We start from the raw sequence: 15,665 nt of genomic DNA on the forward strand, positions 1-15,665 counted from the left end.
ATTCAAACCCACTACCCTAGCATTACAAGCACCATGCGCTACCAACTGCGCTACAAAGGACCATACAACGGAATCTGAATTACGACAGCGCAATAGGGCTCTTTCGTTTTAGAGTGGAAGATGGTCATTTATGTCACAGTTAAATAAATAACTGTTCAAACTCGGCATCTGTAATAATCTTGCGACGAATTTGGGAATAGACACCTCTACTTTAAAAGGGGGCTCTTTGGCGCCATCAAGCGTTGAATATTAACACAATGTTCATCTGTACTGCTGAATACACACACACTGTCGACACAAAGACAGTGACACACACTCCCTTTCTAACACACAGACACACACATTCACTCGTGGCATGTTTACAATGCGAAGTAACAAGTGCAATGCAATTAGATAAAATAAAACATTGTTCCTTGACAGTTAAATGTTGTAAATACAGGGTTGGGTCATAATTTGGTTCTTTGAAGAAATGCTTTTCCTTTCCATTTGAGGTTCTTCAGAAGCACAATGTTAAGGGTGCCAAACTGTTTTAAAAGGTGTAGATTTCTAAATCTGTTTCAAACAACAGTAACAGACACATCATGTCATGCAAGCTGGTTAATGTGTCCTTATTATAGGCTATTGAAATGTTATAGATTATATATTCTGAATTGACACCATACCTTTGAAGTGGGGTCAAACAAAGAACATGCCTAATTTATGAAATAAGTGTTGCATTGAGGATATGACTGGAAAATGGAAAATGGATGATACTGAACAGACATTGTGGTGCGCCCCGTCAATGCGGGTGGAAGGGGGGAGATCAACAATTGTGGGATGACGCTTGATCCCCCAGCAGCTCGAGGGGCGCAGAAAACCCACCTTGATACAAAGTGGACTGAATTAGGGATTTTTTGTTGTTTCATCCTGTTTTGCAGCGTGACAGTGTTGAGAGAGCGCAGCAGAGATTAACAGTAAGGACAGGTGGTACGCATGTTGTGTATCCAGGCTTGTTTGTAGTGAAACGAGATCCAGCCTCGAGATCCGATAGCAGTAGGTGGGTCTCTCCCGGCGCGATATTGTACGGAGTGTTTCATTACCACAGCGGCAGCCAGCCAGGAGCAGCGGGCAAGATTGTACGTCAAATCACTCGGATTATTAAAACCCCCGGCAATTATTTAAATATTGAGGGGCCGTTCTCGTTTTGTTTGGAGGAGGTTCCTGCACCCTGCGGGGATGTTTAACTGGAGTAGTAGGGTTTCTATTACGCTGGCATCGCCGTGCGCCTCAGTAGGAGCAGTTTACTATAACTTTGGGCTGGAGGTGGTTCGCTTCTCGCGGAGCTCGGAGAGAGAGAGACCAGTGCCGGCTCGTGTAGCCTAACCTAAAGCCCGCTACTAAACCTGACACAGTTGGACAGCATCTCGGCGCAAAACGGACCTACAATTCCGAACGCAACCGGTTTCTTTTAGCGCTTGACAACATCTGTATATTTTTGGTATTGCCAAACATGAGGATTTTTGAAGACATTTAATTGCGAGTATATCTTTAAGCTATTTGGGGAATTTATTTCCCAATAGTTTTATTTGTCATTTTTACTATACGCATCTGTTTTATTTTAATCTCTTATGAACTTTGTTTTTCACTTTTTTGGAAACATTGTCTACCCCTGCACTTGTTTTGGGAACACAAGAGCGCTCCTGGACGCGACATGAGGACTGTCGCCTGGCTGTCCGCACGGCATTGTCATTGTAATTTTCATGTGTCATGTCGATTGTCGGATGCCCGTGGACACGCGATGTCGTTTAGCATTTTGACAAACTGAAGGTTATGGGCTGGAACAAAACTAACTGAGAGGGGCAATTATGCTGGAGTCCCATATATTCTAGGGTTTTCAGTCGGACACCAACCCATGGGGATATAAATATATAAATATATATATATATATATTCTAGCATATCATTTTCTTTTTTTCGTTTTCCTTCTTTTTTTTTTTCACTGGACCAATTTTAGGATGATGTTGTATTGCTGCTCGAGCGCCTTGGAACTTTCTATTAAGTTCACCTGCAGCTTTTTATTCGTGTTTTTACTGTTCCAAATGCCACAGTCCTCCTCGCCTTTAATTACAGGTAAGATACATTGACTTGGCCAATTTAGTTTCAAAACATGTCCAGCAATTGTCAAAAACAAGAATATAGCCCAAAAGCTAGCCTATAGGTCTACAGGTAGGCTATTCACTTTTCCCGTTATTTGCCACTGGGCACAGACGTCTGCTCAATGTCTAGTTTTGATTTACATTTGGTTGAACATAAATCAACAACAACTGTCACCATGTCATTGGATTGATGTTAAAAGTTGGGTGAAAAAAATATGTTCTGTCGGGTAACTGGTACCCCCGGGCTCGTTTGAAACCTCATGACAGGCGCATTGGATCACCAGTATAATTTTCCCATCTACTGTTGTTTTGGAAACTCGAGTTGGGTCGTGCTGTCGAGGTCAGTATCCAAGTCACCTGGCGCGTTATCATTGTGCAAACATGATCATTTCTTTCAGGGGAAAGACAAACCTGCGTATCGGTATCAGCTGAGTAGGCTACCATTATAGTATAATCCCACCGGATCAAATTCCCATGGAGTGTCGCTACCTGGTATTCTAAATATGCGGTATATCATCTGTCTATTGTTTTCCCTGCAGGGCCGGGAGTTGAACACACCGTTTTCGTGGGAGAGGAAAGTTGTCTGGTTGTAGAAAGACAAATGCGCCCTGTCACTGTGCTCGGCTGCGAGAGGTGGATGAAGACTAAACAACATTTCTAGGGCTATTCATTCATCTCTGCTTTATAAAAGAAGAAAAGCCTCATTGGATTGAGGCTAAAGTGTTGGGTTTCCCCACAATCACTTAAAGCTGTGCTGGTTTAATTACACGCGAAGGTTGTAGGGTACGCTACGGTCGGGGTAATTTCCCTGCTCCTGTAATTCTCACAGAAACCACTTTGTCACCAAATTCCCCCCCCCCCCAACACTTTTCCTGGCTGCCACTACTCTGCTCAACTTAAAATGTTATGTCTCATCTAAATTTAAATCTCTCTGACAAAAATATTCTGATAAACTGATCTAATATTTCGTTATTTAGAAAAGGTTATAGGCTATAGCCTATGTAATCAAATTAAATTAGAAATATAAATTTGTCGATAAAACTCAGACTATTAGGCCTACTTATTTTAACGTCTACAAAATATACCTCACCGTTATGGCATAGCCGGTGCAATTCCTGGTAAAGAAAAAGCACAATTCGAATATGGCGAGCCTGTCCATAACATAGGCGTCTTGTTTCGCTGTTTTATCACGTCAATGAAGATGAAAAGGCGCGAATTTATTGCCTCTCTCCTCGCGTCCTTCACAGGTACAGAAGCCATCTGCGAGAACGAAGGAGAGGTGCTCCACATACCCAACATAACGGACAACCCGTGCATCACCTGCGTCTGTCTGGTGAGAACAAATCCCAATTCTTGCTAAATAACTTTCAGATGGTGTTAGGGCAGGTAATTGTTAGTTGACATTGAGATTCCCTATTTGTTGTTGGCACGTAGGTTCCACAGAGGAGGAACAAAACGCAATTGTTGTGCGTAATTATTGCCTCTGCGCTTGACTGAATATTCCTAATATTCTTATTGTGGCCTAATTATGTATAGTCTATAGCCGAGTTGTAGGCCTAACTGGGCAAATAGGCCTGTACTGTTTTTTCTAATAATCACAAAGAAGTATGAATAATGTTGCTACCTTTTCAATAAGAGCAGTAGGCTAGCTATGTAATTATTTCCCTTCTAAGCGAAGCTGGCTTTTAAACAAAATGGCATTGTTTGTTTAAAGACACCCTTGTCTTCGTGCTGTCTTTGCCCCGTGTCTTTCCTGGAACATTTGCTCTTTGACCTCTGTCTTTCCTTGCTTTGAAGGTCATTGTTTTAGGGGTTGAGAACGCAAGTGAGAGGCTTTTCTGTCACCAGCAGCCTAATTCAATAATGCTCTCCCTCTCCTGTCTTTTTAGTCCCTCTTTAAAGTGTCATGTGGTGAGGAAGTTTCTACAAATGTCGTGTTTGACTTGCAGGGTATTTGCCCTATGTGAAACAGAGAAACAGTGTGCGTGTGCAAGGTTACATATTTCTGTGTGCACTGTGCACACTACTGTGGCCGTGCTGCCTCGGCTGTCTCTAGCGACTCTGATAGTCTCTTTGATATGTCTCCCTCTGCTAACCACCTCCTTATCGGGCTTCCATCACTAGGAGCCCCGCTGAATTCTATCAGTCATCAGAGGGCCACAGCTAGCCTTTCATCTTGGCCCATCCGTCATGTCACTGGCCCCAGAGTGCCTCGCAGGGGAGGGGGCCAGCCTGAAAGACACTTGTGTCGCAATGCTGGCTTTTAGGGGGGGGTTAGCAGATTTTAAAGGGTGGGGGGGAGCTGTCAGGGCTCTAGTGTCACTCACAGGCTCCCAGTTGCGGCGGAGTACCTGTTAATGGCCCTTCACTGGCGGAAACTGAGGCACACAGAGAAGCCATTCTTTTCGCCAGCCGTCTCACAAGTCGCAGGAATCTGCCTCCCGCTCACTAAACATAATATACAGACAGCCAGGAGGCAGCTCTCGTTAACCTGCTATCTACTACTCTCCCTATCTTTTTGCCCCCTCTCCTCTTTCTCGGTAGCAATGATTGATGAGCTCAGTGGGCTGACCAGTGATCCGCAAACATTTGGGAAGCCAAAGGTCCTTTCCTGTTCCAACCGCTCCACAAACATGGAGATCAATACTCACCGTGTACCTTTATAGTCTTTACCTCTGCCACTGGCGTTGTCAGCAAACCACTAAACCAGCCAGCATGTCTGTCCAGGTACAGAGATGTAATAACATTGGATTTATGTGTGGAATTGGCATGTGAACGTCATTTTATGAAAAGGAGCAATAACTTGTACACCATTCTGTCTAAAGGGACAACCAAACTCCAAAAAAGTAAAGCATAAATGCTAGGATGAAATGAGAAACTTGATATCCCTACACTCTTAGAAAAAAAGGTGCTATCTAAAACCTTAATGGGTTCTTCAGCTGTCCCCATAGGAGAACCTTAGAAGAAACCTTTTTGGTTCCAGGTAGAACCCTTTTGTGTTCCATGTAGAACCCTTTTTACAGAGGATTCTATATGGAACCCAAAAGGGTTTTACCTGGAACCAGAAAGGGTTCTCCTAAGAGTGTAGTCTAGAAGACTTAAAGAAGACAAAATCCTCCTTTATTTTCTGCTCTCTTTCTCCATCCCCCTCTTCCCCCCTTTCTGTCAGTGGACTGTGAGGCTAGTGGTACAGTTCTCCCAGTGGTCTATAGAGCAAAGATGGTGTTAGAGAACCTTCAGGGCAGCATTGCTATTGGACCTCCCAGGATACTTCTAATGGAGGGGTAGAGACAAATATATATATGGCCTCCCGAGTGGCGCAGCGGTCTAAGGCACTGTATGTCAGTGCTAGAGGCGTCACTACAGACCCTGGTTCGATCCCGGGCTGTATCATAACTGGCTGTGATTGGGAGTCCCTTTGGGAGGCACACAATTGGCCCAACGTTGTCCGGGTTAGGGGAGGGTTTGGACGGGGTAGACCGTCATTGTAGAATAAGAATTTGTTCTTAACTGACTTGCCTAGTTAAATAAAATAAATAACAAATATACAGTACCAGTCAAAAGTTTGGACACACCTGTTAATTGAAATGCATTCCAGGTGACTACCTCATGAAGCTGGTTGAGAGAATGTCAACAGTGTGCAAAGCTGTCATCAAGGCAAAGGGTGGCTACTTTGAAGAATCTAAAATCTAAATTATATTTTGATTTGTTTAACACTTTGTTTTGTTACTACATGATTCCATTTGTGTTATTTCATAGTTTTGACGTCATCACTATTATTCTACAATGTAGAAAATTGTAAAAATAAAGAAAACCCCTGTATGAGTAGGTGTGTCCAAACGTTTGACTGGTACTGTATATATGTTTTATTGTCACACACCAGATAGGTGCAGTGAAATGTGTTGTTTTACAGGGACAGCCATAGTAGTACGGCATAGGAGGTTGGTGGTACCTTAATTGGGGAGGATGGGCTCATGTTAATGGCTGGAGCGGAATCAGTGGAATGGTATACAAATACATCAAACACATGGTTTCTGTCCTCCCCTCAGCAGCCTCCACTGTAGTACAGCGCCCCTGGATTAAATTAGGGTTAAGTGCCTTGCTCAAGGGCACATCGACAGATTTTCACCTTATCAGATCATGTATTCCAACCGCTAGGCTACCTGCCAGGACATAAAGAAGGATAAGACAACAACCATCTGAATTCAGAGAAAAGTCATGGAGCTAATCTACCTACACATCGGAGCCAAAAGTTACCAGGGGCGAAAATCTGATATCAATTTTGGAGGGGACAATTACATGAAATTTTCTCAAGAGCAATTCCTGAGGGGGACACCAAAAGTAGTGCTGTAACACATAGCCTACATTGTAATATGGTAAATGTATTTTGAGGAACCAAAGAAATAAGGTGTTTGCCGTACTCCTAACTACCGGTACCCAAAACTACACAACTAATCACAACAGCAATACCATTGCCTTTAACAAATCTTAGTTCAGTCACCAGTTTAAGTTGAGAGTGGGGGTATCCATGGCATTTTTCACTTATGTTCCTATTTTACAAGTAAAAAAAATTGATAACCTTTCATAATGTTGCCAAACAGACTCAACAAACTTACCTGAGACTCCCTGTCTCTGCCAGTCTGTCCCTGCATATCTGTCCCCAACTCTGCTGTCTGTGTGCCATCTGTTGCCTGCTCTGCCTAATGACATCATTGTGAAACATTTCCATTAGAATTTAATTTCTTTCTTATGAACATTTTATCAACTAGTCTTTGAGATATTAGACTACTAGGGTTCTTACTTTGCGTTTTGGTGTACTGAAAAATACTCTGATGTCCGTCTTTTATTTTTCTGCCATTTTTCTACCTGGCTGGCTGGCTACACACACACACAGTGTGTAGGTTATTTACAGTAGGAGATGGGCTTCTATCATCTTATCTTTTATCATTCTATTTGGGCTTCGATCTAAAAGGTAGCTAGCAAATGTGAAACGGATTAAAATGACAAGAGTTGACAGCTGTATGAGTTCACCATTTACACAACATATGCTGCAACCTTTTGTAATTTTAATAGTTTGTTTCATATTGTCTGGCTTCCAACAATAGCTGAATTTGCAAAGCTAGCGAGCACCAATTCCGTTTCAGTGGTGATTGCTATAATCTTTGCTACCCGGGTTAAATAAAGGTGAAATAAAATAAATAAATAAAAGTTCCCTTGCGACAATTTAGCTTTTGCAACGAGACCATTAAATATATTTAAGACAATGGTAGAAGAGAGTGTAGTTCTGTTCAGTTTGGACTTCAGTTTATCGCTAACCTTATCACAGGGACTTTGAAGCACTAACTTACATCATCTGCATGCTGATCTTGGAATAAATTGACGATAGCAAAGATTCCATCTTTGACGAGGCCACATAAATGGAATAGGTACTAGCTAGCTTAATAGTTAATATTTGCCCACTAGCTCTGCATATTCAGCTAGTGTGTGTGCGCGATTGACTGGATTAACCTCACGTCAGTTACGTTCATTGAGTGCCTTTCAGACAGTGGATACCACCCCTCTGTTACCATGCCAAATAAGGAACTGGCAGTGGATCAAACCATTGTGAGGCAAAGGGTGGGGGGGTCGCAATCTTTTGAAACTTAAAAACGCGCTATTAAGTGACAATAATCAGCACAATTGCTTTCATTGCGTATTATTAATATTATTTAAATTACATAGTTATGTTTCAGTGATATATTGGGGGGGACAAATCATATTTTTCCCAGGATGGGGGGGTCGTGTCCCCCCCGGGATTTCCGCCCCTGAAAGTTACATTCAGTTCATTCAGCTCTGTTCACTTTCTACCACTGGTGCAGGAATAGGCCTACTTCTTGGATAGGCTTGTGACTTCTCAGTGAAATGGAAATATTGTTGCCCTTATCTTTTTTCATCCAGTTTTAATCCACAACTGCTGCTCCTGTGGGGTCGTGACATATTTGCTTTGGAGGGAGGTGAAGGGTCACAAGGGCAAGGAGTCCAGGTTTAAATAGGCCTTTGATCTGAGTGCTCCTCTGAAGAGCCTTTTAGTGATCTCTTCATCCTTCCATGAAAGACCGGCGGCACGGCGGCTGGCGGGTCTGTCAGCTTGTTTTGGCATGCCCTCTGAGGTCAGGCTGAGAGATAGATGGAGGAGAGAGAGTGATAGTGGAAACGATTGGGAGAGAGATTAGGAGGGAGGGAGAGAGAAATTATACATAGACGATGGTTTGACTGAACACATTTTGATTATCTGAAGTTGGCAAATGGAGATGGTGAAACTGACTGTGCTGTCGCCATCTAGTGGTCATCTTTCCACAGCACATGACCATCATGTCTGGGATCACTACATCTTACATACTCTACATATATCTTTTTAGATGGTCACATTAACCTATCAACATGTTATTACCCTTCAGGTCAAATATTTCTCTAGTTATTACACCAAAGACTAGCAGTAGTCCAATAACAATCCCCAGACCACCCGCTGGCCTATTAGAAGCCACGACATACCACCAGTAGACCAGTAAGAAGCCTCAGAAAGTGCACGGTATGTTGAGTGTTTATGAGGCGTGGTGACCTGATTTGACCCCTGACCATTGCTGAGAGAGGTCAAACCTCTTCACACCACTTAGTGTTAATGGCTGCCGAGTGGAATGGCTCCAAAGCCCAACTAGGAAAGCACAGGTGTGGAGAGACATAAAGATTCAAGGACAAATACGGGGCCTCTATGACACTACTGGAGATAACTGTGGTCGTCAGAAGACTAGACGCATAACTTATCACCCCTCTTTCTATTTCTCTCTCTTAGTCTGTCATCCTCTCTCTGTCTACCTCTCTGTCTCTCTCTCGCTCTCTCTCTTTCTCTCTCTCTTTTTCTCTCTCTCTCTCTCCACCTGTCAGACTTTCCAGTCATCATGTCTGATGGTATCTGTCTGCCCTTCTCTCATTCCCTCTATCTCTTTTTCTCTCACTTTCAATCCATCCCTTTATCTATCTGACATCATATATCTCACTCTCAGACATATTTGTCTCAAACTGGCTGTTGAAAGTGCTCTGAAAATCTCTACGATTTAGGCCAGTGGTTTGGGGAGAGCTTTACAGAGACTATGTATGGATTCCATGTGCCTTCGCCTCTCGCCGCCTCTCCTCTCGTCTCCACTGATGACATCACCCAAACCAGCGTGGTTAGGGAACCAGTGAAGGCTCTCCGTAAATAAAACCGCCCAGTTTTATTTTAGTTATGTGGGCCACAGTCCGGCTTTGAAGTTGACTCATTATACAGTCCAGTTAGGTTGCACTGAGTAAATGGGGACTATATAAAGGGAGTGTATAAAGCTAGTGGCAAAGTGATAATGTTAAGCGAGTATATAAAGTGAGGTTGTATATAAATTGACAAGAGAGAAAGAGAACGTCTGCATAAAGTACATGTGTAACTCGAGTTCATTTTAGTCTGTAAAAAGGGGAGTGTGTCGACAAAGAATGTGTCGGAGACTTTATAATCTTCTCTTTCTCTGCGTCCATCCCTCCGTCTCTCTCTTCCTCTCTCTCTTCCCCTCTCTTTCTCTCTCCTCCCCCCTCTCTCTATCTCTCTACCCTCCCTCCCTCCCTCATTCCATCCTCCCTCTTTCCATCAGGAGGGGAAGGCAGACTGTAAACAGGAGAAGTGTCCCCTGGTGTCTGAGGACTGTGCTCTGGTGGTCAAACAGACGGGAGCCTGCTGTGAGAGATGCAAAGGTGAGCAGCACACACACTCTACTACTCTCATCACCGTGAAAACATGAGGTCAAAGGTTAGGGGATGCATGTACTGTTCTGTAGTCTCAGCGAGACCAATAGACTTGGAACTTTGTCTAGTGGAGTGAGTTAGGTCTATCTTTGGATCTCTTTAGTGTTGATGTATAGACCTTGCTGCAGCGACAGCTTGAGTCCCACAGTAGAAGATAGTCAGTCCAGCTGCACTGGTCAACCTAGTTATTTAACCACTACTGCCTCCTTGTGGAGGAATGAGGAATAGTTGTTCTTCTAACAGCACAATAGTTACTGTGCGTGTGTAAGTGTACTGTATCAGACCAATAGATTCTGCTTGAGGGTAAATTGCTACATACACAAACACATATAGCTATTCTTTTCCCTGCTTCTACTCACATACTCCCACAAACATGTGACAGGCCTACAGCGGTTCGTATTTAAGTCTTAAGAACTATTCTTTCTCACACTGTTTGTCAGCATCTCTCTCTTTCTCTCTCTCACACACACACACACACACACACACACACACACACACACACACACACACACACACACACACACACACACACACACACACAGCTGCAGTGGTGGACTTCTCATCTCTGGGACGTGTTGGGACCCGTTGGCATTTGGGTTCAGCGTTCGGTTTACAGGACACAGAAATAAACCTCGTTTACGAGCCACTGCGTCGCTCAGCCTCCCAGACTAGGACCGCACGCATTCGCCTCCCGGCCGGAACACACAGGGGTCGAGGATGGGGAGTGTTGGGGTCACCATGGACACGGTCCACAGCACTGACCACCTCATGGTCAGGGGCGCGGTCCTTTGTTTGCCGTCAAGATTATACGAGACTAGAGTTAATTCAAATGAGAAGAGGTGGAGCTCGCTTAAGTCGCCAATGGAAAGCCCCTTGTTGTCATGGTGAACGGTATTAGTGTCTATTGTTCCTCCATTGTGGTTGACTTTGGGTTTTATTCATGACCATGTCTACATTTAGAACAGGAACTTGCTCATGTCAGCATGAAAACCTCCCACTGTTGAAATACTTCATGCAGTGGTTTTATCATAGGAATGGTTGTGCTGTGTTTCCATAACCAGACAACCCTATATCTGCTGAAACTGAACAGCGTATTCATTTAGTCCCTTATTGACTGTGGGTGGTGTATCTGGAGCGTTGTGATTGCACATGGTGGATCTCAGGCCCAGGCCCATTTCACATGGTGTTTTTATCATGCCCTTGGATCTGGACAGTTCACAACAACATGTTCTGGTATCTTGATACATCTATATAATGGATTGGGATTGTCAGAGAGTTTGTGCATGCCTGTCTGTCTGTCTCGAGTGATTGAATTGCACATACACTACTGTTCAAAAGTTTGGAGTCACTTAGAAATGTCCTTGTTTTTGAAAGAAAAGCTCATTTCTTTGTCCATTAAAATAACATCAAATTGATCAGAAATACAGTGTAGACATGGCTAATGTTGTAAATGACTATTGTAGTTGGAAACGACTGATTTTGAATGGAATATCTAAATAGGCGTACAGAGGCCCATTATCAGCAACCATCACTCCTTTGGTCCAATGGCACGTTGTGTTAGCTAATCCAAGTTTATCATTTTAAAAGTCTAATTGATCATTAGAAAAACCTTTTGCAATTATGTTAGCACAACTGAAAACTGTTGTGCACATTAAAGAAGCAATAAAAATGTGCTTTTCCTTCAAAAACAAGGACATTTCTAAGTGACCCCAAACTTTTGAATGGTAGTGTATGTGGCAGTGTCGAGACTACTAAACTTCATCACTATGCCAAATCAAGACAATGAAAGACAGGCCTTCCCTAGCCATAGGGGGCACTATAGCCAGCTGGCTCTGACGGTGGTGCCACACAGACTCCCTCCAGGCATCGCTTACAGTGGATTTGTAACCCTGTGTTCAATCTGTCTCAACACTTATGGTCTGGAGAGGCAAACAGCTCTATGTTCACACATGTAGTCCATTTAGTGCTCCCTGTAGACTATTAGTTTCCACGAACTAGTAAACATTCACATCCAGGTTTGGAGTGCCAACTCCCTCTCTCTCTATGTCTCTCTCTCTACCCCACCCTCTCTCTCTATCCTCCCCTGTCTCTCTCTCCCTCTCTCTCTATGTCTCTCTCTCTACTCCACCCTATCTCTCTATCCTCCCCTGTCTCTCTCTCCTTCTCTCTCTCCTCTAGGTTGTCAGCTGGATGGAGAGTCCTATAATAGTTCTGTGTCCTGGACCAGCTCCATCAAGCCCTGCATCTCTCGCCGCTGTCAGGTGAGTGTCACACAGAGAAATGAAAGAGAGAAAGGGAGGGTAACAGACAGAGAGAGAGATGATGATGAGAAAAGTAAGGAGGGAATGTAAAGGAAAGAGGGAGTACTAAGAGAGAGGCAGACAGGGAGAGGGAAAGAGAGAGGGAATGATAGAGGGGAGTGAGTGGAAAAGAGGCAAACCGACAGAGGAGTGAGTGAAAGAGAGAAGGGTGAAAAGAGGGGGGAGATTTATGAAGAAAGAGAGAAATATAAATGAGGATCAAGAGAAAGATAGACATACTTTTAGAGTGGGAGGCTGAATGACGCAGACAGAGACACAGAGTTGGGGAGGGAACGAGAGATGTGAGGGAGAGAAAGAATGAGACAGTGGACAGATAGCCAAGGGGTTGGAGGAAGAAGAGACATAAAGAGAAAGAAAGGCAGATGAAGTTGGAGGGATGAGAGAGAGAGATAGAAAGATGAAGAGGGATGATATATGTCTCAATGTCTTTGGGAGAGGAGCCAGGTGAACTTGGCAGTATAGTCCACCCTTCTGGTTCCAAGCCTTCCCAACCCAGTGTCTACCTCACAAGACTAACCCCACACGTCTCCTCAAAACACACTCAATTCACACGTATACCCAACCTCATTTACTGTATACACACCACACACTCACATGGTCCCACAATACCACTTAAAATACAAAACACACGCACAGATCTGAACACTATAAGTCAATGGCAGTGGACACAGCTGTGTGAGGGAGTGTCAGCTCCAGCATTGGGGAGGTCCAGTCAAACTAGACTATGTCTGCGTGTTGAAGGGTGGCGTGCGAAAAAAGCAGAGCTCCACACACCACTCATTTACTCCTAGTTCTAACACTCCTAGTTCTAACACTCCTAGTTCTAACACTCCTAGTTCTAACACTCCTAGTTCTAACACTTCTAGTTCTAACACTCCTAGTTCTAACACTCCTAGTTCTAACACTCCTAGTTCTAACACTTCTAGTTCTAACACTCCTAGTTCTAACACTCCTAGTTCTAACACTTCTAGTTCTAACACTCCTAGTTCTAACACTCCTAGTTCTAACACTCCTAGTTCTAACACTTCTAGTTCTAACACTCCTAGTTCTAACACTCCTAGTTCTAACACTTCTAGTTCTAACACTCCTAGTTCTAACACTCCTAGTTCTAACACTCCTAGTTCTAACACTTCTAGTTCTAACACTCCTAGTTCTAACACTTCTAGTTCTAACACTCCTAGTTCTAACACTCCTAGTTCTAACACTCCTAGTTCTAACACTCCTAGTTCTAACACTCCTAGTTCTAACACTTCTAGTTCTAACACTCCTAGTTCTAACACTCCTAGTTCTAACACTCCTAGTTCTAACACTCCTAGTTCTAACACTTCTAGTTCTAACACTCCTAGTTCTAACACTCCTAGTTCTAACACTCCTAGTTCTAACACTCCTAGTTCTAACACTTCTAGTTCTAACACTCCTAGTTCTAACACTCCTAGTTCTAACACTCCTAGTTCTAACACTCCTAGTTCTAACACTTCTAGTTCTAACACTCCTAGTTCTAACACTTCTAGTTCTAACACTCCTAGTTCTAACACTCCTAGTTCTAACACTCCTAGTTCTAACACTCCTAGTTCTAACACTCCTAGTTCTAACACTCCTAGTTCTAACACTCCTAGTTCTAACACTTCTAGTTCTAACACTCCTAGTTCTAACACTCCTAGTTCTAACACTCCTAGTTCTAACACTCCTAGTTCTAAGACTCCTAGTTCTAACACTTCTAGTTCTAACACTCCTAGTTCTAACACTCCTAGTTCTAACACTCCTAGTTCTACTCCTAGTTCTAACACTCCTAGTTCTAACACTCCTAGTTCTAACACTCCTAGTTCTACTCCTAGTTCTAACACTCCTAGTTCTAACATAGTTCTAACACTCCTAGTTCTAACACTCCTAGTTCTAACACTCCTAGTTCTAACACTCCTAGTTCTAACACTTCTAGTTCTAACACTCCTAGTTCTAACACTCCTAGTTCTAACACTCCTAGTTCTAACACTCCTAGTTCTAACACTCCTAGTTCTAACACTCCTAGTTCTAACACTCCTAGTTCTACTCCTAGTTCTAACACTCCTAGTTCTAACACTCCTAGTTCTAACACTCCTAGTTCTAACACTCCTAGTTCTAACACTCCTAGTTCTAACACTCCTAGTTCTACTCCTAGTTCTAACACTCCTAGTTCTAACACTCCTAGTTCTAACACTCCTAGTTCTAACACTCCTAGTTCTACTCCTAGTTCTAACACTCCTAGTTCTAACACTCCTAGTTCTAACACTCCTAGTTCTACTCCTAGTTCTAACACTCCTAGTTCTAACACTCCTAGTTCTAACACTCCTAGTTCTAACACTCCTAGTTCTAACACTCCTAGTTCTAACACTTCTAGTTCTAACACTTCTAGTTCTAACACTTCTAGTTCTAACACTCCTAGTTCTAACACTCCTAGTTCTAACACTCCTAGTTCTAACACTCCTAGTTCTACTCCTAGTTCTAACACTCCTAGTTCTAACACTCCTAGTTCTAACACTCCTAGTTCTAACACTCCTAGTTCTACTCCTAGTTCTAACACTCCTAGTTCTACTCCTAGTTCTAACACTCCTAGTTCTAACACTCCTAGTTCTAACACTCCTAGTTCTAACACTCCTAGTTCTAACACTTCTAGTTCTAACACTCCTAGTTCTAACACTCCTAGTTCTAACACTCCTAGTTCTAACACTTCTAGTTCTAACACTCCTAGTTCTAACACTCCTAGTTCTAACACTTCTAGTTCTAACACTCCTAGTTCTAACACTCCTAGTTCTAACACTCCTAGTTCTAACACTCCTAGTTCTACTCCTAGTTCTAACACTCCTAGTTCTAACACTCCTAGTTCTACTCCTAGTTCTAACACTCCTAGTTCTAACACTCCTAGTTCTAACACTCCTAGTTCTAACACTCCTAGTTCTACTCCTAGTTCTAACACTCCTAGTTCTACTCCTAGTTCTAACACTCCTAGTTCTAACACTCCTAGTTCTAACACTCCTAGTTCTACTCCTAGTTCTAACACTCCTAGTTCTAACACTCCTAGTTCTAACACTCCTAGTTCTAACACTCCTAGTTCTAACACTTCTAGTTCTAACACTTCTAGTTCTAACACTCCTAGTTCTAACACTTCTAGTTCTAACACTCCTAGTTCTAACACTCCTAGTTCTAACACTCCTAGTTCTACTCCTAGTTCTAACACTCCTAGTTCTAACACTCCTAGTTCTAACACTCCTAGTTCTAACACTTCTAGTTCTAACACTCCTAGTTCTACTCCTAGTTCTAACACTCCTAGTTCTAACACTCCTAGTTCTAACACTCCTAGTTCTAACACTCCTAGTTCTACTCCTAGTTCTAACACTCCTAGTTCTAACACTCCTAGTTCTAACACTCCT

The 15,665-nt window shown here is 42.9% G+C and overlaps 1 protein-coding gene across 1 annotated transcript in view; it reads left to right on the forward strand.

The window, feature by feature from the left end:
* The first annotated feature begins 889 nt into the window (after positions 1-889).
* The window catches only part of LOC106605352 (BMP-binding endothelial regulator protein), a 28,316-nt gene continuing 13,540 nt past the window's right edge, over positions 890-15,665 (forward strand). The window contains exons 1-4 of the mRNA XM_014200872.2: positions 890-2,108; positions 3,382-3,467; positions 9,790-9,889; positions 12,119-12,201. Of these exons, the coding sequence (XP_014056347.2) occupies positions 1,994-2,108; positions 3,382-3,467; positions 9,790-9,889; positions 12,119-12,201 (384 nt within the window). The 5' untranslated portion in view covers positions 890-1,993. The remainder of the gene's footprint in view (positions 2,109-3,381; positions 3,468-9,789; positions 9,890-12,118; positions 12,202-15,665) is intronic.

The sequence above is a fragment of the Salmo salar genome, chromosome ssa05 (assembly GCF_905237065.1).
Source record: "Salmo salar chromosome ssa05, Ssal_v3.1, whole genome shotgun sequence".
Classification (NCBI taxonomy): domain Eukaryota; kingdom Metazoa; phylum Chordata; class Actinopteri; order Salmoniformes; family Salmonidae; genus Salmo; species Salmo salar.